The 26451-nt window shown below is 45.7% G+C and overlaps 2 protein-coding genes across 5 annotated transcripts; both read right to left on the bottom strand.

Moving 5' to 3' along the window:
• Positions 1-430: 430 nt before the first annotated feature.
• Positions 431-19613, bottom strand: add2 (adducin 2 (beta)). Of its 3 annotated transcripts, none has more exons than XM_029257069.1 (15): positions 19514-19613; positions 13718-13923; positions 13022-13163; positions 12412-12563; positions 11548-11628; positions 10998-11147; positions 10577-10720; positions 10331-10429; positions 9744-9920; positions 9137-9382; positions 7565-7681; positions 5775-5861; positions 3184-3343; positions 2764-2850; positions 431-1415 (listed from the first exon to the last, which is right to left on the bottom strand). In XM_029257069.1, the coding sequence occupies exons 2-15, from the start codon at positions 13883-13885 to the stop codon at positions 1129-1131; spliced, it is 2097 nt and encodes a 698-aa protein (XP_029112902.1). In that variant the 5' UTR covers positions 13886-13923; positions 19514-19613; the 3' UTR covers positions 431-1128. The 3 variants fall into 3 exon arrangements, with proteins under 3 accessions (XP_029112902.1, XP_029112901.1, XP_018617915.2); XM_029257068.1 differs by lacking the exon at positions 19514-19613 and adding an exon at positions 19177-19292; XM_018762399.2 differs by lacking the exons at positions 2764-2850; positions 19514-19613 and adding an exon at positions 19177-19292.
• A 1321-nt stretch (positions 19614-20934) lies between these two features.
• Positions 20935-24069, bottom strand: figla (folliculogenesis specific bHLH transcription factor). Of its 2 annotated transcripts, none has more exons than XM_018762454.2 (4): positions 23675-24069; positions 22471-22620; positions 21655-21828; positions 20935-21304 (listed from the first exon to the last, which is right to left on the bottom strand). In XM_018762454.2, exons 1-4 carry the CDS (start codon positions 23888-23890, stop codon positions 21287-21289), a joined length of 558 nt encoding a protein of 185 aa, XP_018617970.1. In that variant the 5' UTR covers positions 23891-24069; the 3' UTR covers positions 20935-21286. The 2 variants fall into 2 exon arrangements, with proteins under 2 accessions (XP_018617970.1, XP_018617971.1); XM_018762455.2 differs by lacking the exon at positions 20935-21304 and adding an exon at positions 21507-21597 and having other exon boundaries at positions 21725-21828.
• Between the last annotated feature and the right edge of the window lie 2382 nt (positions 24070-26451).

Below are 26451 nucleotides of genomic sequence, written 5' to 3'. Positions count from 1 at the left end.
TGTTAAAGTTACTAAAGAGTAACAGGATCTGGCGAAAGAGAAGAAATCCATCTCATCCAGGAAGTTTACATTAGCATTTGCACTGATAACCCTTATCCAATAACGGTGTGGAAGCAAAATCTTGCAAAACTATCATGTTTGGAGGTTTACGGGATTTGTGCTAGGTTATTCTACTGAATATTCCCAGGTGATATCCCTTCTCTGATTGTTAGCAGTGCTAAGATTGAATGGCACCTGGATGTAAATGGAAAAAGAAACATGAATTGAAAAAATGTAGGATTTCAATGAAATTGGTTTTAATGATAGGTACATTAACTTTTTTCACTTGCCTTTTAATATTAATTCAAACTCAATTAAAAAACGGTAGTACATAACATCGAAAGAATAAAGATAACTCACCATAAAGATATTAATAACAGATGCAGTGTCTGTATGCATTTAAAGGACAAAAAAAAAAAATCACAATAGGAATGTTTAGTACCTTTCACAACTGAGCTATAGCTGTATATGAAAGCTGCAAAGAAGCCTTTTCTTTTTAATTGCTAATATCATGTTTTTAACATGACATTGCGGATTATTTTATTTATTATTTATTATTCCCTGATGTTTCTTCAGAATCACATGAGTGGTTCAGGTGGATCAAAACTGAAAAAAATGATAAGCAATAGAAAGCACATATGTAGACCTGCCTACATGTTTACTCACGGTATTTACATCTATTCAACACATGATATTTAATGAGTAAAAGTAATAAATATGAAGGAAATATGTTTAACATGGCTTTCTTCGTCTTTCGGTGATCATTTTATGCCTGTGGTATACATCTGTGCACTTAGTGGATGCGAACGCTCAAAATGGTTGATACAGAATTTGTATCACGTGAACCTTTGTGACTATGAATTTAAAAATGTGGTGAAATAATTTTGTCACATAAACAAGCAACAGTTAAACTAAAATAGCAGGATAACAGTGGTAGGTGGATATAAGAGCTTACTGCAGTCTCCAATGAATAGCCATGTGTTCTGTGAGTAAATACACGCTTATGTGAGAGGACACACTCAAACGTTAGTATACATGTTACCGTGTGTTTGTGAGTAAATATGGTACTATGTTCCATATTCTATGCTCTCAAGCTTCGGCCTTCTCCTTTTGCTTTTTGCTCTTCTTAAGGAAGGAAGGGGCCTTGAACTTCTTCTTCTTCTTGGAAGGCGACTTAGAGGGAGAACCCTCTGGGGTGATCCCTGCAGGTTTGGATGGCGGGGCCGTGGGTGGGGCAGCAGGTGGGGTAGGTGACGTTTCGTTGGTAGTCAAAGCTTTCATTCCTTTTTCCAGTTCCTCCTGCCTCTGATCCTCCTCACCCCCATTTTGTACCAAGGTTGTGGCAGCATCTTCAATCTTTGTCAGATTGCTCTCATCTAAAAAAAGACACGAGGAACATCCAGATTAGAGAATAAAACAGAGATAACCTTCATCAGAAATTTTATTTGCATGCCATTAGATTGGTGCCTTAACATGCTCTTTTCGTCAAAAAATAAATAACATCTCAGCTACTCAGTACTTACTAGTGAGAAAACATCTCAGAGGGCTTCCCTACCAGTCAGTACAGAGGGAAATCAACAAGGACACGAAGACAGAAACACAGGGAGAGAGGTGCATAGTTGTGGAAACAGACGGACACTACAATCCAGTATGCAGATGTTACAGTACATATAACACAAACATATGGCCCATGTTACTCAGCCATGATGCCTGTTTTGTTGAGATTCCACTTCCAGAAGAAGTGCCACAACAGTAATTTTTCACATAATTTAACAGAATTGTCATCTTCAATATGAAACATATGAATGATCACCTCCTAACTGCAAAACAGAGTAATCGTGCGTATTTATTTTATTATCTTAAAATATACGTTTGTTTTGGTCCTTTCATCTTCAATTGGCCTAAGAGCTGGTAGTAATTTTGAATACATTTACAGTTTGTGCAATTCCATAAAATATGACTATTTTAAAATCTTCAGTTTACCGGTATGAAACATGACAATATGACTATATACATTCAAAAAATTGTCTAAAAAGAAAGACCACAATCCAACCAAATGTTGCTTTGCCAAAATTGGTGCAAATGTTTTACAGGTTTTGCACAGAATTAATAGTATTTATAAAACAGTTCAATAGTAAATCAATTAATACACTTTGAAAGTTAGGCATGGGGTTTTTATCACAGATTATGCAAAAATAGTCATACTTACCAATGAGTTATAAAAACTCATTAATATAATTTTCAAAGGATTTTAAAGTTTTTCTAAATGTGTGATGCTTACAGATTTGACGTTTAAATTATGTTAATATGTAAAAAAATGTAAGTTTAAATTAAAATGGATGTCATGGACTTGGCGAATTCTATTTACATCTATATTTATGCATCATACAGAAACTTTTGCACAAGGCAATGTAAAATTCTGAATAAACAGAAAATCAGCTAAAAACAAGCATATTTTATAGCTTCTTGTACCATTGCAGAGTTTTTTTTTAACCAAATTTCAATACATATTTTGGTTTCAGAATATTCAAATTTTCAAATCTTCTGTACAGTTATTTTCGGTAAAGCTGAGAGTAACATGGGCTGTAAACGGTCAACAGGTACAGAATGGAGAAGGAGGACAATGGACGCGGTCGGGGGAGATGAACGTTCCACAGCTCGTAGTGATGAGCACAGCTGCTGCATTCAGACACAAGCACATGGGTCAGCACTACTGGGTCTCACCTGAGGGTGGGGGATTAGTGGGGGAGGGACACTTTTTGGGGGGGGTGGCAGGGGGAGTGCCCTTCTCATTCGCCAGCTCCTCCCCACCTAACACGGATGCAGGGAGAAAGAGAAAGAGCAGACGGGGCGTGTGCTATGAGTTGGAGAAGGGGGAGTGAAGGTGAAGAGTGTGTGGAGTTAGAGCGCACCGTGGTGAAAAGCGTAGTGAGTGAGCATGAAACAACCGTGTGTGGTCGGAGAAACAACGTGCGTTACGGAGAAGAAAGCCATGTCAGGTGAGCACGTCTGGAAATCTGTGACGAGTTAGAAGTACGGTAGCTTTGAAAGCGTGTTATTTTTTAAGTGATAAGGAGTATGGCAAGGGTTAGCCACTTTTAAAATGGTCTAAGGGCTGTGTGATGAGGAGCATCAATGATATACCATCTTCCAGACCAAGCTGTTGTTTCCTTTGCACCTCCTGTCGGTATTCTTCGAGCTCCTTGTCAGTCAGCTGGCTGAAGGGGTTCGGTGGCTCTGGCTCAGGTATACTTGGAACCCCCTCCAGGCCATTTTGCCCACCTGCCAGGTCCGTTTCTGTGGACTACATAAAGATGGGGGGGGGGGGGGGGGGGGGGGGGATGTAGTGCTTTGATTATTGACAGTATGCTGTTTTTTGCTAGATTGACAGATTCTTCTAGTTTCCCTCACGTCCACATATGTCTCAAGGATGGGCCATGTCCCGCTGATGCATTCCCAGTCAGAATGACTGCTTTCTTCACATACTGCACCTGAAGTCCAATGCTACAGTGCTAGGGCCAGAGGCACGTATTCACTGGTTTCTTGGTGTTGCTTCAGCTCTGACCAGGTCAGCCACTCTAACCAGAAACTGTACATGGCACAACTTTACAGCAATGTTCTCAGCTATGATGATGAAGATGATGATGATGATGATGATGGACATGCCATCGAGTCAACACCAGCTCACGGTGACCACTCGCGCGGTCTGCAAGGCAACAGCGGAACGAAAGGGGTCTGCCATTGCCTTCTTCTGTGCATGTCTGGGAGGTGCAAACACATGGAGACACATGCAAACTCTACACACCCTGAGCAGTCACTGCAGTGCTAAGACTGACACAGTGACACAATCGCCATTTGATCAGAGGAGTTATGCCAACAGTCATTGGTTCCAAGGTAGCTTAGAGAATAATACACTACATTTAACCAAAAACTAAAGAGGGTGACACAACTGAGGGACAAAATCCCTTTGGGTTTGAGGCAGCAAGCGTATATCTCTGTCCCACAGTGAAAAGAAGCAGTGATACCAGGGTACAGAATAAAATACCCACTGTGGAAGTAATGATCACATTAACAGGCTAAAATGCCTTTATGTGAGATAAAAAGCCAGTGGGAAAAAAAGGATATACAGCTTCATAAACTGAAGTGACTACCATGCTACATCTTCTTGTGTATTATGTGGTTTTTTGGTGTTTTGTCTTTCATTATTGGTGCCCTTCCATATCACTCGTGCAGCTAAACCAGTGGGCTCTGTGTTGTCGCACAATGACACCAGCGCACTTTGTTATGCCACACTGGTTCAAGTGAATGCAGAGTGGATGCGGAGTTTTACGCTTCTGCTGTCACTTCACTGGAAGCTTTATCCCACTGAGGGCTGTGGATGTGACAGCAATGGCATTTTTATATGTCTATCTATGAATATATCTAATGGACGGATGTCTTTTATGATGGATGTCAAACCGGACAACTCACTCATTTTGCCTACCTCCTTGCCTAAGGGTCTGGGAGTGATGACTGACTCAAGCCTATCTTTCCTTCAGCGCATCGAAGCCACAACCCGGTCCTACAGATACATCCTGCATAATATTCGTAGGATCTGTCCCAACCTCCCAACTGACTCTGCCCAACTACTTGTCCAGGCCATGGTGACTTCCCATCTGGACTACTGCAACTCTCTTCTGTGTGGCCTTCCTGCTAATGCCGTCAAACCTCTGCAACTGATACAGAATGCTGCTGCACGAGTTCTGTTTGACTTGCTAAAGCGTTCCCATTTATATCCTCTACTCATTTCTCTACACTGGCTTCCTATAGACCAAGACCCTGGTTATTGTCCACAAATGCATCAATAGAACTGCTCCCAGCTATTTACAGGACTTGATCAACTGCTACACCCCAGCCACACCCCTTCGTTCGTCTACTTCTGCTCGCTTGATGGTCCCGTGCACGAAAAGCAAGGAGGTTCTCGGTTCTGGCTCCATTGTGGCGGAACGACCTTCCCCTCTCACTCGGAACTGCTGAAACTCTTTCTACATTCAAGAAGGGTCTGAAACTCACCTTTTCCAGACTCACTTCACCCAAGATCTCTCAAGCTGATGTATGGTGTAAATGTTCACACACCATACCTTTATGATCATGCCCAGATAAGCCTTTACACAGCCGCTACTCCTGTATTGTACGTAAATGTTTATATACCTTTAAAAAAAAAAAAAATTAGCAAGGTGATCAGGATTCGTCTATCCTGAGTTTTATGCACCTATTTGTGCGATGAACATCGGTGCATATAGTGGAAAGAAACAAACTAAGTTTACTTAAGAATCACACGTCTGCAACTAAGTCTCTTTCTCCTAATGTAATGCACAAATTGTATTCTCTGAGATGTAAGTCGCTTTGGAGAAAAGCATCTGCTAAATGAATAAATGCGTAAATGTAATGTATTTGTAAAAACAGGGTAAGCAGGGAAACAAATGATTATGCAAATATTTAAATAAATAATCACATAAAGACATGATGGAGAAAGTATGCAGAAGAAAGTGCAGTAGGCCTAGTGTTGTCACTTTGGGCCCCTTTCGTGATGTGTCAGCGTAATGTGAGCACAATGTGAAGTTATATGCTTCCTAAGCACAATATGTGACAGTTGTGAGTTGCAGACAGCTATGTTTTGAACGACTTGCACCACAATCTTATTGCTTGTATCTCTGTATGTACTGGTTTTATAACTGAATGAGTTCACAAAGTACCGGCGGACTCTTTTCAGTTATGACACCGGCCAGCAGCTGAGACTGGGGCCCAGCTGTCTTCGTGTCCTGGCGGTTCTGCTCACGGATCTAGGAGAGAGAGAAAATGCCTGCATTAACCACGTCGTATTGGTTTCATTTGAGGGAAATGCATTGTTTCGGAGATTCTCTATCCCCAATAGAAATGTGAAGTGAGATTTATTGCAATAACACACACACACACTGACTGAAGCTGCATGTCCCAAGCAGGGTTGCAGTGAGCCGGAGCCTAACCCGGCAACACAGGGCGCAAGGCTAGAGGGGGGGACATACACCCAGGGTGGGGCGCCAGTCCATCACAAGGCACCCGAAGTAGGACTCGAAACCCAGACTCACCAGAGAGCATGCACAGGCTAAACCCACTGCACCATCACATCCCCCACACTAACAGACATCCACTTTCAAAGCATAGAGTGCAGAATAGAGAGCAGAACAGACCCATAGTAGGTAGCAGCTCACAGCACCTGAACTATGCAAAACACACACACTCTCTGAACCGCTTGTCCTGTATGAGGTCACAGGGAGCCAGAGCCTAACCCAGCAGCACAGGGCATAAGGCTGGAGGGGGAGGGGACACACCCAGGACGGGACACCAGTCCGTCACAAGGCACCCCAAGTGGGACTCGAACCCCAGACCCAGCAGAGAGCAGGACACAGTCCAACCCACTACACTAGCGCACCCCCCACCTATGCAAAATATTCAAGAATATTTTTTGCATCCACACCAGTGTTCTGTTAAACAGAGGTTAATCAAATTAATAGTGACTCGGGTTGTGTTTTTCTCTTGGACAAATATTGAGAAATATGTAATAGCAGGTTGCGTCTTATTTTATTGCAGAATATTTTCAAGGAGGAAAATATTGAAATATGTTGCAGGACCATTGTTTCCTGTGGGGGGGGGGCGCAGTGGGTTGGACCGGGTCCTGCTCTCTGGTGGGTCTGGGGTTCGAGTCCCTCTTGGGGTGCCTTGTGATGGACTGGCGTCCCGTCCTGGGTGTGTCCCCTCCCCCTCCAGCCTTATGCCCTGTGTTGCCAGGTTAGGCTCCGGTTCCCCGCGACCCCGTATGGGACAAGCGGTTCAGAAAGTGTGTGTGTGTGTGTGTGTGTGTGTGTGTGTGCATTGCGTTAGATAGAAATTTTGGTCAAACTCACAAAAACTTTCTTTGGCTGTTATAGAAAAAGCTACACAGTTTGAAGCTAGCTGTTGTTGAAAAGTTGGATATTTTAGTATTAAATTTAAGTTGGTTTTGCTCAGAATATAGGAACCCCCTGCTCGTAGTTCCATTAAACTATAAAGAGGGATAATTTATTTTTCTTTAACTGCAATGTAACAATGTTTCGGTATTTTGATGTTAAATTTTATTGCCTTTTTATTCATATATACTAACAGTTGTTTTATTTAAAAAGTGTACTAATTAACAGGAATTAATCAGACAAAAAAAAACTTGAAAGGAGTAAAGTTGAACTTTTGTTCCTGCAACAAAACGTATTTTTTTTGTTGAAGAGTGTATATATAAAGGATATGAACACACACACACACACACACACACAGCTTTGACTGAGCCAATTGTCCAGACCAGTGTTCGTCCCTTTTTTCATGCTGTAGAACACTATATATCACCAAGCCAATGGCTGTGTGAGTGTCCCGTTTTGTACCAGGGTTACACAGCATTCTATTAAAACAGTCCAACAGTCCATGCTGCATTGCGTACCGAGTTCAGTTAAAGAGATTCAAGCGCACAACTGCATTGTACCTTGTTCCGTGTTTCCAGCACCTCCTGGGGGTTAGTGAAGAGTGGCACAAACTGGTTGGGGTTCTCGATTTTGATGGCTGTACCACTGCCTTGTGTCACCTCATCTGTCTTCATCCACTGTGGGAGTGAATCAGAGGAGTAAGGTGGCGGCGTTTAAATTCGGCGACACTTTTTGCGAGATGAGCTGTGCTCATATTCTAATTGCATCAAGTGTAAACAGAAAGCAGGCATAGAATTTAGTCTTAGAATTTTTATTTTTTAAAGCAATCTAAACGCAAATATATTCCACATATTCAGTTACAGAAGGTGTGAAGTATAGAAGGTGGTGAAATTCATGCAAGTATTCTGAAGAACAGAACGGTGCAACCAGGCAAGCGTCAGGAGTTAAAGAGCTGAATCTGTTATTCCGTCGCTCCCTTCAGGACGATGCACAGTTTACTGTGTGTGGTGTGTGAGTGACAGAGAGAGTGTGTGTGTTCCACTGATGCATGGATGAGTGACCCATTGTAAGTAGGGTATCTAGCAGTGTAAGTCACCGCGGTGAATACGGTGTGTGGGCTGATAACACTATGTAGAGTTCATTGGAAGTTGCTTTGGAGAAAAGTCTGCTAAATAAATAAATGTAAATGTAACTGGCCAAAATATACCATGCAGAAGATGAAAAAGGGGTCATGAAACACGGGACTTTACGAGGGAGGCTGACGTGATGTATCCACCAGAGGGCAGGCGTGGTAAACACGTTCACCGCGCAGGGCAGGGAATGGGATTGCCCCGCATTGCGGACAGCAAGGGGGCGGGACAAACAGGGGTGGGGAGAGGGGAGACAGGGCCCTGCTGCCAACATCACTTGTACTTTTACCACACGATAAGAGGCAGCGAAGCTGCTCTGCCTCCGCACACTCCGGTGTCTCCCCTGTCCAACCCCTACATGCTTCCCTGCCATCCGAGCACTGGCTGGTTTCTTACAATGGTTCTCACGCTAAGTTTATAAATTATTATTCAATTGTTTATACAACACTTTTATCCAGTGTTACATATTATGGATGTGTACAGTATATATATTAAATGTTACATATATGGCTATATACATATAAATGTAATATATATAATAGACAGTATATACATGGCATTGTAACACGTTTTATATATATGCAACATATGTTACAACGTATAATATATATATATAAGAGGGGGCGCAGTTGCGCAGTGGGTTTGGCCTGTGCATGCTCTAGTGGGTCTGGGGTTCGAGTCCCGCCTTGGGTGCCTTGCGACAGACTGGCGTCCCCTCCTGGGTGCGTCTCCTCCCCCTCCTGCCTTGCGCCCTGTGTTGCCAGGTTAGGCTCCAGCTCGCCGCGACCCCACTCGGGAAAAGCGGTTTTAGTCAATGCGTGTGTGTGTGTGTGTGTGTGTGTGTGTGATATTATATATATATTATGTCCAGTATTACTTTTACATAATTACAGTCATATTTCATTGGAGAATCTCTTTGCACAAACATAAATCGCTGAGTTCTTACTGTAAGTTTAACAAAATGTATTTGTCGGTATCGGTCTCCCCCCTCCCATGCCTTACCGTGGTGCGCTGGTGCCCCGGGCTGGCCTGGTCTTGGCTGACTCGCTGGTAGGTGTTGGGGGTGTTGAGCCAACGTGTCCGTTCCTGCTGCTGCCGCTGGGCGTGGGGCTGCTGGCGCCCTTGTGTGCGTGCCCCGTCCTCCTCGAAGCTGAATGACGTGACAGTGGCAGGCACCTCCACCTCCCTGCGGGTCCTTGCCCGCTCCAGGAGGACCGGGAAGCGGTACGCGTAGCCCGTGCGGTAGCCCTGGCCAGGTGCAAAGAGGAGGAGATGCATCAGGGGTAAAGCCACCCTCGAACAACAGAGCTTCCCATCTGCCCTTCGTTCACGCAGATCCAGGTACGAGGAACTAACCTGCCAGGACCACTACGGGACATTTTTGGTTGAAATGCGCGGTGCAGAAGCACATATAAAACAAGCAGGAAGTTTTTCACAAACGTGCCGAAAGAACAGGAACAATTTTCATTCTTGGGAAATGCGAGCGTGAGCTGACATTGCGAGCCAACAGAAAGCGGTGAGATCCTGTGGTTTGCTGTGTCAGTCCACAGTCATTGCGCGTACTAATCATTTAGGCTGATGGTTCAGTTAGCAAGAATTATGGTCTTACCAGATTGTCCAGGGTCCTCATGAGTGCCTCAAACTCGTGCTCTCCAAGCCGACTCTTGTGAAGCGGGCCGAACGTGGATCCCGCCCACCCCACGGTTCCGGCCGCGCTGGGCCTGTGCATGGCCCGGTCCAGCATGATCAGATTCTGCTCTCCCCCAGCACTGCACAGTGCCGACACCTACAGTGAGAACGTGGCATTTCAAGCAAATATATCGTTGGAGAGGGGCGTGCGGTGGTGCAGTGGGTTGGACCGGGTCCTGCTTTCCGGTGGGTCTGGGGTTCGATTCCCACTTGGGGTGCCTTGTGATGGACTGGCGTCCCGTCCTGGGTGTGTCCCCTCCCCCTCCAGCCTTATGCCCTGAGTTGCCGGGTTAGGCTCCGGCTCCCCGTGACCCAATATGGGACAAGCGGTTCAGAAAGTGTGTGTGTGTGTGTGTATATATATATCGTTGGATGGTGGACACAGGTACATGCTGAACTACTGCCTTTCCTCTTAGGAATGAAAAACACATTCAAGCGCACTCTGACAGCTCTTTCTGGGTTGTGAACAGCTTCTTGTGCTGGGCAGGGTGAGAATGACCAGCTCACCTGGATCTGACAGGCTGCCTGGATGTGATAGACTGTGTAGAATGCCTCCTCCACAGACTCCCCCAGGGCCACGATGCCATGGTTCCTGAGCACCAGCACCTAGGGGAACACGCATCATGTCACGCTGAGTTTAACGGAGCCGTTCGATCCGTAGCTGCCGTCATCCTCTCCTGGCCCTCCTATGTCACTCTTCCACAGATCCACCTCATTGTACCTCCCTCATCCCTACCTCCCTCCACCCCTTACCTTACAGGTGGGCCCTAGGCTCTTCTGCAGCTCCACTCGATCCTCCTTCTCCTCCATCACCCCATTGTAGTCAAAGTAGGCCACCTCTCCAACCAGCAAAGCTTCATGGGACAGTGGCAGGAGGCCACATTTCATGGCTGAGACCTGCACAGACGGGTGGCCTTTAGTTTCATTTTGAGAACTCTTTGTGTGATTTATTTCAGCGTGAAAATGTTTGATTTGGGAAAACACATTACAGCAGAGTACACCTAATGATGCATGACAATGAAGTGGAAGCCATAAACCTAAATAACTGGTCAACCGCGTTACATTTTCTGAAATTACAAGCACCGTGTTGCATTTTAAGGAAAATCTGGCTGCCACAGCTTTGTGTTCTATCTTTTCCGATCTGCTGGCTTTACCATGCTGTGCCAAGCCTTACCGCGGCCGTGGCTGGCGTATGAAGGTGCAGCAGGCAGCGCACATCTGGACGGGCCGAGTAGATTGCCGAGTGCAAACTGAAGCCATCAGTGTCGATCCCCAGCGCGGTGCTTCCCCTTTCCACAACCTCGCCCAAGACATTCACCTTTGTCTGGGGAAAGAGCAGGGGTCATAAATCACTCATGAGCTAATATCAGTGTGTTAAAATGAGTAAAGCGATATAACTGCGGGTGATGATCAGAATAAAATATTGCATACGACACCATGAGGTATGAAACCTCCAGGTGCTCTGGTTTCCTCCCACAGTCCAAAGACATGCTGTTCAAGGTCACCCATAGTGTGTGAGTGACAGAGAGAGTGTGTGTGTTCCGCTGATGTATGGATGAGTGACCCAGTGTAAGTAGTGTATCTAGCAGTGTAAGTCACCGCGGTGAATAAGGTGTGTGGGCTCATAACACTACACAAAGTTCACTGGAAGTCGCTTTGGAGAAAAACGTCTGCTAAGTAAATAAATGTAAATGTAAAGCGTTGGCTGGGGGTGTCACACTCACCAGGCTGCCGGCAGTAACCTCAGAGTAGGCCAGCCCATCGGGAAGAACTAGAAAATGCTCCTGCTCCTTACTGACACGGAGCTGTGGGGACACAGGGAGAGAGTGTGTCACACAGCCAGCTGAACACACACAATGGTAAAGCACAGTCAAACAAAACACTGTCATACACACACACGCAGTCAAACAGAAGCAAAGTCACTGCGGGACCCTGGAGATGTGTAGATACGCCTTCTGTTACAGCAGCAAAACTCTTTTCCCTTTTAATATTTTCAGTCATATTTTTGTGAGTTTTTTTTCCTGGATTATTCTATTTATTTATTATTTTTAATTTTTTGTTTTGCTGTAGTGGGGTGCGGTGGCGCAGTGGGTTGAACCACAGTCCTGCTCTCCGGTGGGTCTGGGGTTCGAGTCCCGCTTGGGGTGCCTTGCGACGGACTGGCGTCCCGTCCTGGGTGTGTCCCCTCCCCCTCCGGCCTTACGCCCTGAGTTTCTGGGTTGGGCTCCGGCTCCCTGCGACCCCGTATGGGACAAGCGGTTCAGACAGTGTGTGTGTGTGTGTGTGTGTGTGTGTGTTTTGCTGTACTCAGTTGTTTCCTGTTCATTCATTCACACTTAGGCTGGGTGGGAGAGCTGGGAATTTTTTAGTAAAAAATGGGGTTATGAAGTTTCAGTTCCCTCTGCATCAGTCACTGTGTTTCGCCACCAGCAAAATCTCCAAATAAATTTGAAAGAACGGAACAGACGGACAGTGATCGCTCTTTCTGTTTTAGTGTGACACACACACACACTAAGTGGGGCAGTGAATGACAGGTACTCCATGCCCACACTTCACAGGAAGAGGGACACGCAGGCCGACACACTCACGGTGAGCTGGGCGCGGCTGAGCTGGGCCCAACCGTACAGGTCCAGAAGGCGGTACACGCTGGCCAGCTTGCAGCGCATCAGCCGTTCGCCCTTCGCCATGGAGCTGGGCTCCCAGCCATGCAAGTCATTTATGGGCGTTACAAGGGTCATGGCTAGGAGAGGAAGAGAACGCAATCATTTCGACTACTTGGTCCGGTGATTAGTTCAATTGTTTTTCCATAAGTGGCGAGGGCATCGTCCATCAAGAATTCTTATTTTTGGGAATGGCTCACAAGTGCGCTTCGTTGCACCTCTGTTTTTGCATGTATGTGTGTGTGTGTGTGTGTGTGTGTCAAAGAGGCCAGTTCGAGCAGCAGCGTGCGTATGTGCGTAATTGTGAATGACACCTTTAGAGGAGCAGCGTCGGGCTCCGCCAGCGCGTAGGTGTATGAACAGCGCTGGCGGCAGCACCCTGTCAACGTGCACATATATATATTACGGACGTTGGAACCGTTTCCGTGCAATAGCTGTGCCGCGTATGTGAGCCTCTACGTGTTGCTGTGCGGGTGTGCGTCAGAATGAAGGGGGCACATGCCCGTGTCTGCGTGCACGTCGCATGAGCGGTACCTACATGAAGGGGAAACCGGGAGGGCACCGGGCGAGCCGTGGGAGGCCATGAAGTCGGCGATCTGACGCAGAGCCCACAGGCTGGAGGAGCTGCTGCCCTTCTTCACCTGCTCCTGGATCAGCACATCCAGCTCCTCCCTGAAAGACTGACACACGCCGAGGGAGAGGGTGAGTGAGCCGGCTCGCGCGCTGCAGCTGGGGGGCCACTGGCACTGCCCACGCGCTGCGCCGAAGAGGGATCCAGCAGCGCTGCCGTCGACGTATCCCTCTGCTCACACCCGGGTTTTAGTCCTCCGTACTCAGTTCCTGCCTCCCGCTCGCTCGCTTCCCTCCCACTCCGCGCCTGTGGACCGTGCAGCCTGGCTACAGCTGCAGCTGTCAAGTGGTGATTCAGAGCAGATTAAATCTGAGCGGTGGAGATAATCACATCCTTTGAAACCTAATGAGGGGGAAGGGAGAGAGGGCAGGGGGATTAAAAGTAGGGCAGAAAGGGTGGTATGTCGAGACCCTGGGGCAGCGAGAGTGTAAAGCGTTGAGATCCCCTCCTCCCTCCTCTGCTACATGTCTCTCTCTCTCTCACACACAAACACACACACACACACATATACACACTCGCACATGCAGGCACCTGCCTTCCTCCTCCACTATATACCACACACACACATAGACACCCCTTCTACCCCCCTCCCCCAATACTCACTGGGCTCTGCAGGATGCTGGATACGAGTCGCCTGCGCTCTGCGTCAGCAATGGGTGTCGAGTGGGCATCGGGGTGCTGAGGCGATGTAATAGCTGGAAGACTCCCGCCTTCTCCATTGCTGGGACTGCACTGCACGGGGGTCCCCGTAGGAGTGTGTGCGGCACTCATCTTCTTTCAGTAAACCACGGAAAAAGGAGCGACAGAAGCTGAGGAGAGGAGAACAACGATGGAGAGCAATATAAAGCCTGTAGGTGGCATAGTGGTTACAGGGTGCGCCTTTGGATCCGAAGGGCGCCGCTTTAAATCACACCCACTGCGGCGGGTAACCGTGAACGAGGAATTTACCCTGGATCGCTCTGGTGGAAAAAAAAAAAAAAATCACCCACCTGTACAAATGAGTAAATACTGTATTTGGTTTATTTTAATGCTGTAAGCTGCTTTGGGGAAAAGTGGCTTTAGATAATAAAATTTAATTATGGACAGAGATGAAAAACTAGACAAACTTGAAATTAATTAATTGCACACACAAGGACAGCAACCTGCGAATCCACTTACCAGTATGGTGGGTATAAAAGGGCTTTTAACAGTCAGAGCTGTGCGCCTTGAGCACTGAAAATCTCAGTACCGGCGTTCTGATACGTGGTTTATGTAACCTCGCAAGATTCTCCTGCTTTGTCTGATCAAATGGTACGGCTCTTCAGAAAGCGAGCGCTGCGCTCGCTCGCCCGCTCCTGCTCTTCACGAATGTGCGAGAGGGATCAGAAGCGCAGACCGAGACCCGCTCCAAACGCCCACCAACTCCGCTTCCGCCGCAGGCTCCGAAGATGCACAAGGTGCAGATTTAAGCAGAGATGCGGTGCAGCCAGAAATACTCGCGAGGAGATGAGGAGGACCGGCCAGCAAGCAACGGCCAGCAGGAGGAACAATGACAAACGGAGAGCGGCGGTAACCGCGGAGGGCCTGTAGAGGAGTGGCTCGCCATACACACATATAATAGATCTGCAGAGGCTAGATAACAAGCAGTGTGACACACCCTCTGTCCTGTGTCATCCCTGCACCGACAGCCCAAAACGCTGTCAGGACTGGACAGCCGAGGTGTTAATCATGGACATACGTGCCAAAATTAAAGAACTAACAGGAACAACTTATGAAAATAACCCATGAAAAGCGACCGATTAACGTACAGGAGATCGGGAACATTTGCGTTCTGTGGCCGTCCAGCTGAGCGGTAACATTTACATGTACACTTAATCATTCAGTTTTTCTCCAAAGCGACGTACATCTCATAGAAAATACAGTTTGTGCATTACATCAGCAGAAGGAGAGATATCGATGCAGACACGTGATTCTAGAGTGGAGTCAACTTGTCACATTCCACCATATGAACCTGGGTACATCGCACGAGTATCTGTTTCAAGGTTTATCCATCATTCAGCAAATTGTTATTAAAAATTATTAAACAAACACACGTTTATGCTATGCTATGTTCACATGGTAGCAGTGTGTTAGTCAGGAAAACCTCTTCCATTCAGCCCTCTGGGTCATGGGTTCTAGAACCCTGAAGTGCAATATTATATTATTCTAATATTGCACTATATTATAATAATATAGTGCGAGATTTGTCCATGTAAGTGACATTAAGCTAAAATGCACTCTGCTCTCCTTCCTACGTCAGATATTTTTGCCATTAACTTGATACTGTACGTCTTGATCACGGTCACTGCTGTGTCACCACACATGTGAATGACATCACACTTTGTAGACCTAGACCAGTTGCGTACAGATGGCCACCAGCTGGGGCTCTTTGCCATTTGCCTGGATCTTGGTGTACGACTTTGGGTCGGGGAGATGATCCCAGAAGCCTGATGTGCGGGACGGGAAGCACTTCCCTCCTGGGAGGGCAATGACGACTGGGGAGTCTGGAGAAGTCCCACATGCACCCCCACCCTTTCACCACACGCGCTGAGAAGAAGTCTTGAGTGGATGATGAAACTGAAACCAATCTCATGCTGGAGTGCTCAGCTCTCCCTTGAGATCTGAACCACCGAATGACTACAAAACTTCACAGCTAATGGAAGGTGTATCTTAGCCTGCCCTGACAGGTCATCTCAGAAGCGAATAAAAGCCCCATATATGCATACGTAGAGCATTATGTATCGATCAGTGTAAGAAGAGGTGCTCTCCCTTTCGAAGAGAGAGCAATTTTTGGTTACTTGGTTACAGTGAAGCGACAGAGGAAGGAAGAAGCCAAGATTTTGAAGTGATGTACAACCATCTGGGTAATTCCATCAAAGTAATCTGCACCGGATACTGTCCGATCAAGGAAACTCAGCAATTTTCTGCAATGCCATTGATCAATCTATGCTCGTTTTGAATACATGGCTGTTGGCAAAACACACTAAGGTGGAAATTAAGGTTTACGTTTCATGTTTTCTATACAATTATCTAAGTAAATTCAAAAATAATTGCCTACATAAACTGATAGCGGTTATACAGGTTTCAAAGAGGTTCCAGATAATATGATTTTGATATTAATTTTGATTAATATCAGATTTTGCCATGATTAAGATTTCATATTTCCGATATCATAAGGCAAGCAGAGGGTGACTGTTTCCAGCTGAACAAAAATGGAAAGCGGAAGAAAAAAATCAATCTCTTTAGTCCCAAAAGAATATTACATTGCAAGACATTTATCAGTTAGTCCCATCCGCAAGACAGGATTCTGCAAAGATAAAACACAGTCTATGTCTGACTTCTATTAAAAAAAAAAAAAAAAAACTGTTATGCCAAACCATCTCAAGGTTGAAGATGAGATACAGCCCACTAGTAATGTAAAATCTGACAGGCTACATAAATTTCCAGTCAAATGCGTCTACTTTTAATATTAATACAGTTCACACAAAGATGCAACTGTGGGATTAATTCTTCATATTGTGTATTCTGAGTTGTGCTTATACACATACATACAGACAGATGCATAAACCAATACAAAATAACGCCTTAACTAATGATATTTAACTGTTCTCATAAGGTAGACAGTGAGATCATGCTGAGCCAAAAATATAAGCAAGAGCCATTGACTACACATTATATAATTCTATATTTTTAATATTAGAAATGTGTTACATTTTCTGAGACAGCTTTAATAGTAACTGCTACCCAGCCTTACCGCATAGCACCTTATAGTGCAAATCAGCAGAGAGAAAGAACATAAATTCAACATATAATCAAAAACTTCTGGGTTTATATTGCAGAATGGAGCGGAAAATAAGTCCCTTATTCCAACAATCTACCAGTGAAACCACACACACACAGTGTCTGAGACCGCTTGTCCCGAGCAGGGTTACGGAGAACCAGAGCCTAATCCGGCAACACAGGGTGCAGGGCTGGAGGGGGAGGGGACCCAGGACAGGACACCAGTCCATCGCAGGACACCCCAAGCGGGACTCGAACCCCAGACCCGCCAGAGGGCGAGGCCCGGCCATGCCCACTGCGCCGCCACCGCCGCCGCCGCCCTCCCCCCCGACCCATGAAACCAGAAAAAGTAATGTGATTTTACAGGAAGCACACCCAGTTCATTGTTTGCAAATGCTTTGAAATAAAGCCACAAAGACAGCTTACTATTTTATACACATTCAAAGCTGGATACTTAAGGAAGGCAGTCAGGTTAAGTACCCTGCTCCAGATCACAACAGCTGTTCCCCTGCTGTGTCATGAATCTGATATGTTCATTCAGCGCAGATCCACATGCTAATTACACGGGACACAATCGCACGGTACCTAAAACACAGTGCGGTGCCAAGGTGGACTCTCACCCGAGCCTGTAAATGAAATGAATCCGCAGGTGCGGAGGGTAAAATGCGCTGCCTCCGTTACTCGTCCCACTACTTCTTCTTGAGCACATCAGTGACACATTTTCTGTCTTTCATATCATACAGCACATTTACAGTCTCAGGCTTTAAACTGTTTTCATAGCAAAGTTTATTTTTGATTTCGTAACTAAATGCCTTGACAGTCTTGACTAACTTAGTTTTGTATTAAACTATTTTTCTATAACTTTTCTTTTTCAGAAGGTTATCACCGTGTAGCAAGCTTACCTTTAACATGCCAAACATGGGATTTAGTTTGAACAGTAAAAAATGAAGGCAAGATTATTGATAGGGAGTTTTTTTTCCTCTCCACTGTTACCAGCTGGTTTACTGTACTGTTAATAATATGTTAATAGTGTGGAGTTGAATTGAATTAGGACAGCATGTAAACAAAATGTTGTCAGTAGTGTATCACTAGCCATTGTCCCTTGGGCAGATGCTACCGATGGCGCATTCACCACAGTCCACATCAGACTGACCATCACACACAGAGTCTGACCGCTCAGTGGAGACACTCTGATTGTGTGTGTATTCAGATGAGGCCGTCTTTAAACACCCACACAGAAGCAACGGAAAGAACACACTTTCCACTAGGGAGGCAGGCAGGAAGAGGGAAAATACCGAAGCAGAGCAAACGACAACACCTAGTCTTTGTTTCAGCATCAGTAGTATACTCACTGTTACTATGATCTTTACTATGACCTTTTTTATGGGGACACGCATGGTTTACTGAGTGGATCTAAACACAAAACTGCAACGGGTCCCTTCACAGCTAAAACTGCAAGAGATGATGGTTACGAGGGGCCCGTCTTTCTCTCTGAAACGACGCCAGTCCTCCCCCTCTCTCTCCCACCCTGTGCTGTGGCCTCGGCATGGCTGCCTAGCAACAGCGCGAGCGCCGCCGCAGCTTCAGCACCGAGCGCGCGGGGAGCGCGCGGCCAGGGCTCGGCGCTCGAGATGCCGGAGGAGGTTTCGCCGACCGCCGCGCGAAACACACCGCTGGAGGACACACCGCGCTTTCGGAGGAAACGCACAATGCATGCCCGTCACACGCGTGGCTCGTGCCACACTTACATCACAGCGCGAGTCTCCAAATGTAAATCATCATCATGTAAAGCATTTCCTAAGGCACAATAATAAGCCGTGCTTTGGAAAAGCGAAACAAAAGGACATCCACCCTACTTGCACGCTAATTTCATTCTCATTTCATTCCCCGCCTCACCTGAAGCAGCTTTCAGTGCCTTCTTATTGTCTTATTGTGTTATTATTTCCGCTGCCGCCCACCCCGGCCCTTCCTCAGCCATCACCACCCTGAAGACCACAAAGAAGGGGCTTCCATCGGCGCTCACGCAGAAAGAGAAACCGCATCAGTCCCGCGCCTAGTGTTTCCCTCCGTGTGCACGCGATCGCCGTACGGTGCATCATTTTATTCATCATCATCATCATCATCATCATCATGCAATTCCGCCCAAATGTAGCGATGCGGCAACGCGGCAAAGTATTAATTCACCAAGTTCAGTAAGTACAGCGATCTAAGGGCACAACGAAGCCGAGGTGTGACCCACCCGCGCGCACATCTCCTCCTCTTACCTTATTATTATTGCATTCTCTCCCACGCGATTCGGCCGATAACGAGCGGAGCCCCAACACAAACACGCGCAGTGACAGTAAGTGCGCTGAAAGGACGCGCAGCTCGGGCGCGTGCCGATGCCGCTCGGGGACTGGCTGCCCGGTGACCGCCCGCTGAGCGCCTCCCCGCAGATCCTCCATCCTCCCACAGAACCTGGACCGGCCCACCGCCACGCCTGTGCTCGCCCCCAGACCCCCCCGCCAAAAAATAAAAAAATAAAAAATAAAAACCAAAGTCAGAAAACCTGCGCGCGCGTTAAGCTCGACACCATTCGCACAACACGCGCCAAAGAATTACCTTTATTTAAATAAGCGACTTAGTTGTACGTTCGGGACCTGCGGTACCGTGCAATCGGGTGCTTCGCCGCGGCGGTATTGTTTACAGCTGTCCTATAGCAGCCTGGATCTTCATCGCTAACCTCACAGCTGTGGTCACGGTTCACGGCAAATTGCTGCCATCTGGTGTTCACTGTTGGCGTTGCCGCCTCGGACGGTGTGACATTAATAACGAGTGACACGGACGTTCAAGAGAGTGTCCCGCTCGTCCCCGGTTATTGGGATTTTTGGGTCTTGAGATGTGTCTGAACAGTCAAACCAAATAACCTCAGGAGCTTCTCGTTCGGGTCATATTCGTCCCACGAGACGAACACATAATGCATAGAAGCTGAGGATTCTGGGAAATGACGGCACTTAAGCGTTTACGCGAAACCCCGCGTTAGGCTCTTGGCACAGTACTATTTCATTGATTCTTGGTGTTTTATGTGAGTATTCTCAGGAAATGGAAAGCAGAAAGAAAGAGACCTGATGATAAGTAGTAGGCAGTGCAGTATTATGATCAGGGCTGCTGCCTTCTTATCTTAAGGGTACCGTTGGGTAAAACACTGTAAAACACTGTCTTTGGCCTGATAGATGGGCTGAGCTCAGTAAGAGTAATTTAGGTGTACATTTGGAAATATCAAAGTGTATTGACTGCAGCTAGACAAACTCTTAACCCTAATCTACCATACAAAGTCCTTTATGACCTGTTTTCTAACATGTCCCATCACACCCAAAGTCCTTCCTCCCCTCCAGCTAGTTATAAACTATATACACAGCCCCCTCTGCTCTGCTTCTCTCGCCTTGACACTCCACGTGAATTATGTCCCAGGATGCATACATTCCGTAAACACCCCACCCGTTTAGCATTCCATTTGCTCCGCTATTCTGCGTGAAGGTCAGAATTGTCATGAAACTTGAACTTCCGCTGGAATATTCATAACCCATCACTTCAGCCACACCAAACTCCGCTCACTTTGGTGCTTTATGAAGCTTGACAATAGGGACAACTAGTCTGCTACGGAAGTGCTTCTTTATAAAACTTACAATAATGTTATTGATGTCAGCATGTGTTCTGGGTTATTTTGAGTGAACTGGAGGTAGGTCAGATTATAGTTTAAAAAAAAATAGGAACAGTTTCTCCAGTAATCTGGAAGCTCTTGGAAAAGGGTGTACCCTTCATACGATAAAAAGTGTGCTCAAGGGTCTACAGGGAGAAAACAGCCATAACTACACCGCCTGCTGCCCCAATGCCTTTCTGTACAGAACACACTTGCACATGGCATAGCTCTGCTTAGCAAAAGAGTTTTAATCATACATTTAATTCAAATATGAGCAGGAAAAAAAAAAAAAAAAAAAAAGTACATTAATATTCATATATGGGGTTTTACCCCAGATGAGGCCAGTTTAGAAATAAAAACAAGATTCTCAGTAGCAGAATCTCAGCCATTGAACAAATATAAGGTCATCTACAGTCACCTCTTATGATGCCTGTTGCATTCATACTTGAAGAGGCAGTTGTGTCAAAAACTTACAACTAATGTATGTAGTTCATTGGTATTAAATGGGATTTTTTTTTTTCCCCCTCTCCACATCTTGACTTTATAGACCAATCAATGGCTTCTTTGTATATATGAAATAAAAAGGGTTTTCTGAAGTTCTGACTCTAGTGCACATATCTCCAGTGAATTTTATGATGAAGTGAAAATATACTTTGTGCCTCTCATGGATTTTCATTTATCATGACCCACCATCTTTAACAGGACTGGAACATCTGCAGAAGAAAAAAAGTAAAAAGACATTATTCCAGACCCTAGCATGGCTGAGGCAGCCTTAATCATGTCGGCCCAGTTTGCACTGCCTGATCCACTGAAAATCACCTTCTGACCACACAAGGGGAGTAAATAAAGAACCACCTGAATGCTCAGAAAACTATTCATAAAATTTTGTCCTAACTGTACAAGGTTATAGGCTTCCCTGGTAGGGCATGTAGCAGGTTGGTCTTGGATCCTCAGAGGTGTTTTTTCCTCAGCTATAAGCCTCCACAATTCTGTTTCCTTTTGTCATCTTCAGTTTTTTATTAAAAAATAAAAAAAAAAAAAAAGACTTAAGTGATAGTGATACCATGGCCTGTTCAGGAGTCAGCTGGATGATATACTGGTACGTTGGCATTACGCATTGATGGAACAACAACCCGCCCACGTCTCCCTCATCCTCCCCGACGACTCCTGTAGTCACCACGGGAACAGACACGGTAACTCCTTCTGCCAGCTCTGTTCCTGGCACAGAATTCAATATCTGAGACAAGGCAGAAGAACATCACATTATAGAGTCTGTTCATTCACACATTAACAGGCATCTCCTCCAAAGACGGCAATCTAGACAGGATTAATACACACATCTATAGTAAATATATGGTTATATACATACATACATACATAGCAGATACATATGTATAGCTCAACAAATGAGGGGTTCACACATGGCTAGAAGATGCAGGTGTTGCAGTGACATGTTTTTAAAAATAAATAAAAAGCGGTGTCAAATAATCCAGGAATGGCAGGTGTGTACAGCCAATGCTCAAGCAAGCCTGGGACATCTCTTTGCAGCATTTCTGGAAAAAGATTTCATCCACCAGCAAGTTTTAATGATAGTTTATGTCACAGCTGTCAAAGGTCCCAGATTTATACATTAGCCTTAATTTAGCTGACACTTTTGTCCACGGGGTCTTACAACATTAGTATAGCGATGCTTGATCGGTGATAACTTTACAGGTCTTTAACCATTTCTACAGCACGGTAAAAACGTACTGCTCTGCGGAAGCACAGTTACAAGAAGTAAGCGAAATCCAAACAGCCTCAAAGGTTGGAACACAGTCTGGTACCTCCTGTTCAGTATCTGATTTCGCTAAACAAACGCAGCAACGTTCACACAACGTACGGTGTCAGATGTGTCGTGCAGCACGGCCAGAAGCAGGCGGATGTATTCGGTGGCAGCCTTTAGGATGTCCACCTTGCTGGGCTTGCGGTCCCGCCGCATCAGGGGCACCATGCGCTTCAGGCAGGAGAACATAGAGTTTAAGTTCCTGATCTGGAAGAGGAGAGAGACTGGGTGAAAGTTCCAGCAGGCTGGCTCATATTCACTCTGACTAGGTGGTACAGTTCTCTATTCACTAGCAATACAATCATAGCAGCAGCTCAGTCCAGTCTCATTTTATTCTTAAAAGTACAACCCGCTAGAGCTCCACTAATTCTCATTTAGCTTCAAACTGGTCAACTACTTAAAGTCACTCTGAGGGTGGGGGGTGTCGAATAACGGATCTTTTTGTTTGTTTGTCCGTCGTTGTCGACGAGGACCATCTAGTCAGTCTACTTATCTGATGTATATTGGTTCATACAGGGGAATGTGACAAATTGGCTGCACTCTAGAATCCCATGTCTACATCATGAGGAGGAGAGATTTGGATGCAATACTACAATGTATTACAGTTATTTACCAGATGCTTTTCTCCAAAGCAACTTCCGATAAATTATGTAGCGTTATCAGCCCACACACCTTATTCACCAAGGTGACTTACACTGCTAGATAGACTACTTACAGTGGGCCACTCATCCCTACATCAGTGAAACACTCTCTCTGTCACTCACACACTATGGGTGAACCTGAACAGCATGTCCTTTGAGTATGAGAAGAAACCAGAGCACCCAAAGGAAACCCACACAGACACAGGAAGAACATGCAAGCTCCACACAGACCGAATGGGCATCAAACCCATGTCCTCTCGCACCACCCAAGGCTGCGAGATGGCAGAGTTACTCCCTGTGCCGCACATAGAGATGAAGATGGAGAGATGTGTGTAGGTCGCTTTGGAGGAAGCGGTGTCTGTGGCATGAACGTAAAAATCATCACCCAAGCCATCCATTAATAAAAGGAATAATTGTAGTTATTCTGCAATGGACTGGCGTCCCGTCCAGGGTGCACCGCTCCGATCCTAGCGTCCAGGCCTCAATGATTCCGGAATAGGCTCCGTACCGCAGCGACCCCGACAACCCCGGGCCGTAACCAAAGAAGCGAGTGACTGACAATTATTAAGTAATTAACTGCCTTTTAAAGATATGAACGGAGTCCATAACGCTCAGCTCACGCGGAGGCGCTCCTTCGCGTTCACCATCTGCCTCCTCCTCACACCCTCGCTCCAGTCCTCGCTGTCCACGTAGCGGCCGTCGAGAGCGCGGCGGAATTTCCTGATGGCGGCGAGTTGCGGGAGCGGCGACTCGCGACGCAGCCGCGACACCAAGTCCCTCGAGAGCTCGCACTCGGGCACGCGCATAAGCAGCGCGCCGCGCTTCACCCCAGCCATAGAAACGGCCTTGTTCGCTATTTTTTTTCCTCCAACAGTTGCCTTCAACCGCTTGTTAACTATCTATTTATTCTATACCTAAGGCAGATTATTAAATTTATTAGCGTTTGTGTATCCTGACAGTTTAGGACAAAAGAAGAACGCGTTGGAGTAACAAAGCAGTTTTGACGAGACCTCGCGCGCGCTAATTAGCTAATCGAGTGCAAACGGGCATGCACCTGTGCACGTGCGTTCTTATTCGCGCCACAGGGGACTGCGCGCGCCCGACCCTATGCGAACGTGAAGTATAATGAGGAAAAGATGAGCTTTACGAATGTTCTATGATTTTAGTATTGGTATCACGTAATGCGTGTATCAAAAAGGAACTTCTCAAAGTTTAAAGTTTGTAGTTGAGCGAATATCCTAGTGTTTCGTAGCAAACATTTCCTTTTAGGGTTGACAAGGTGCGAAAAATGAAGTGCGATATAACAAAATACAAATTAGAGCGATATTTAATTCGATACTTTCTGTCTTGTTGCGTTATAAAAGACTTATTTTATTGTTCAAAGATGTAAAAGGCGATTTTTAGACGGCGGACTTGTCGAACAAAAGGAACTGCTGTACACATACTGACCGCTAGAGGTCAGGATTGTTGTAGTTTCTGTTTCTTTTTTTGGCAGTTTTTTTGCTTCGAACCTCTCATTCAAAGTAACATCTTCAAAAAATGCGACACAAATGGGAGACTTAGTCGGATTTCTGGCGTTTGAAATCACAGGGTAGTGAAGAACCATGGCCGGAAGCTAAATTGTGAAAAAGTTAGATTGATTAAAGATTACCTTTGGTTTTGGATAAGTGGTGTTGTGCTACCACAGTCTGTGGCTTTTTTTTTTTTTTTTTTGGCTAAACAGAGATGCCAGAATTTAGAGCATAATTAGACTTACTGTGAAATTGGAGAATTATTTTGAAACTTCAGCTGCAAAACTCTTTGGAAGCTATCGTCGTGAAAACTTCCGAAAATGGTGGCCCACTGAGCGGTGGGAAGTGGCGCAATCGCCGCTCAGTCTGTGTGGCATTCGTGTGTTCTTCCCCTGATCGGGTGCTCTGGTTTCCTCCCACAGTCCAAAGACATTTTTCAAGTCAATCGGTGACTCTTAATCTCCCATTTTTTGTGTGTCTGTGAGTGTATGAGAGTTTGTTCCACTGGGGTGTAGATGAGTGACTCGCTGTAATGTATCTGTCACTGTAACCTTGGGTGAAATGGTGTCTGCTAAAACACATGGTGCTCATGGAAGTTTCCTTGGCAAAAAGCATCTGCTAATGACTAAATGTTCTTAAAAAAAAAAAGTTCACAAAAAGGGGCACATTAGTTTAACTAGATATCTCTTACTTATGACTGATGAGCTTTTGAGTAATTAGCTTTATTTCTGATATGAACTTGGATAAATATGTTGTATTCTCCCCACAGGAAAAAAAAAACTGGCGTACCAGTTCAAGTCGCGTGCCAAAGCATCACCCAGTGTGTCGACATTGTGATCACATACAGTAAGCGCTGCCTTGAGTGGAACGTTTATAGAGAAGCCTTTAGCTTGTTTTGTGTCATTAAGTTACAAGTACCGAAAGGCCTACTAAAGTGTCAAATACATTCCACAAGGCCTTTATGTGTCATGAAGTAATTTACGACAAAAATGTCAAGAATCGAAACATCATTTTTGCTTTTCAAGAGCAGCAGAAGCGGAAGAAAAGCAAACAGGTGAATAAGGTGTAGACAATGCTCTGCCTCGTACATGTTCTGGCGTTGAGCCATCAGTGAAGTGCCGCCTCTCAGTCACCGCCACTTCCATGCAATACCGCAATTTATTGGTATTATTTAATATGTTGTTGGTATTGAAACATGGATAGAGGAGTGACAGGTGAACACCCTGGTCTAGCTCTGGGCAGGGTTCTTTATTGGGCTTTGTTGTTGAGAGTTTAATACTCCAGCCAGGGGACTCAAAGGCCCCCCCCCCCCAAAAAAAAAAAAACCCACCTAAAACAGTCCTGACCTTGTTGACTCAAATGTGTGTATGAGCCATCCTTGCTCACGAGAGGGCAGGGATGTATTTCCCTCGCTGACTGCGATCTGCTAAATGGAAGGGAGCACCAATCCCCTGCGTCGCTCTGCTCGTATCCGGAAAACCTCCGCCGTTGCTCCTCTGGGCCATCTGTCCACGTGGTTAATGAGTGAATCAGTCTTGGGTGTGACTCTCCAAGGTCGGATTGCAGACTTGCATTACTCATTTAAGAGAGGCTGCCAGTAGCAGGAGCAATACCGATGAGTACATACAGTTTTCCAAGTACAGTCACTTAGTCTAATATCATTGGTTTTTCCCCCATATACTGAAGCAGTAACAGTCTTTAAAATTAATAATGAGCCTCTCATCAGCAAATCACCGCCACATTGGACTAACAAACCTTTTGAGTAATGAATTAACTCTCAGTCCCCTTGAAATTTGTAAATTGGGAAGCAGCTGTTTCCTTTTTCTATCCCAAATACAGTGCAATGACAAATGGATGGAATTTTAATCCCAAATAAGTGTTGAAAA

This window comes from Scleropages formosus, chromosome 12, assembly GCF_900964775.1.
Source record: "Scleropages formosus chromosome 12, fSclFor1.1, whole genome shotgun sequence".
NCBI classification, from domain to species: domain Eukaryota; kingdom Metazoa; phylum Chordata; class Actinopteri; order Osteoglossiformes; family Osteoglossidae; genus Scleropages; species Scleropages formosus.
This window is presented reverse-complemented; position numbering and strand designations above follow the sequence as displayed.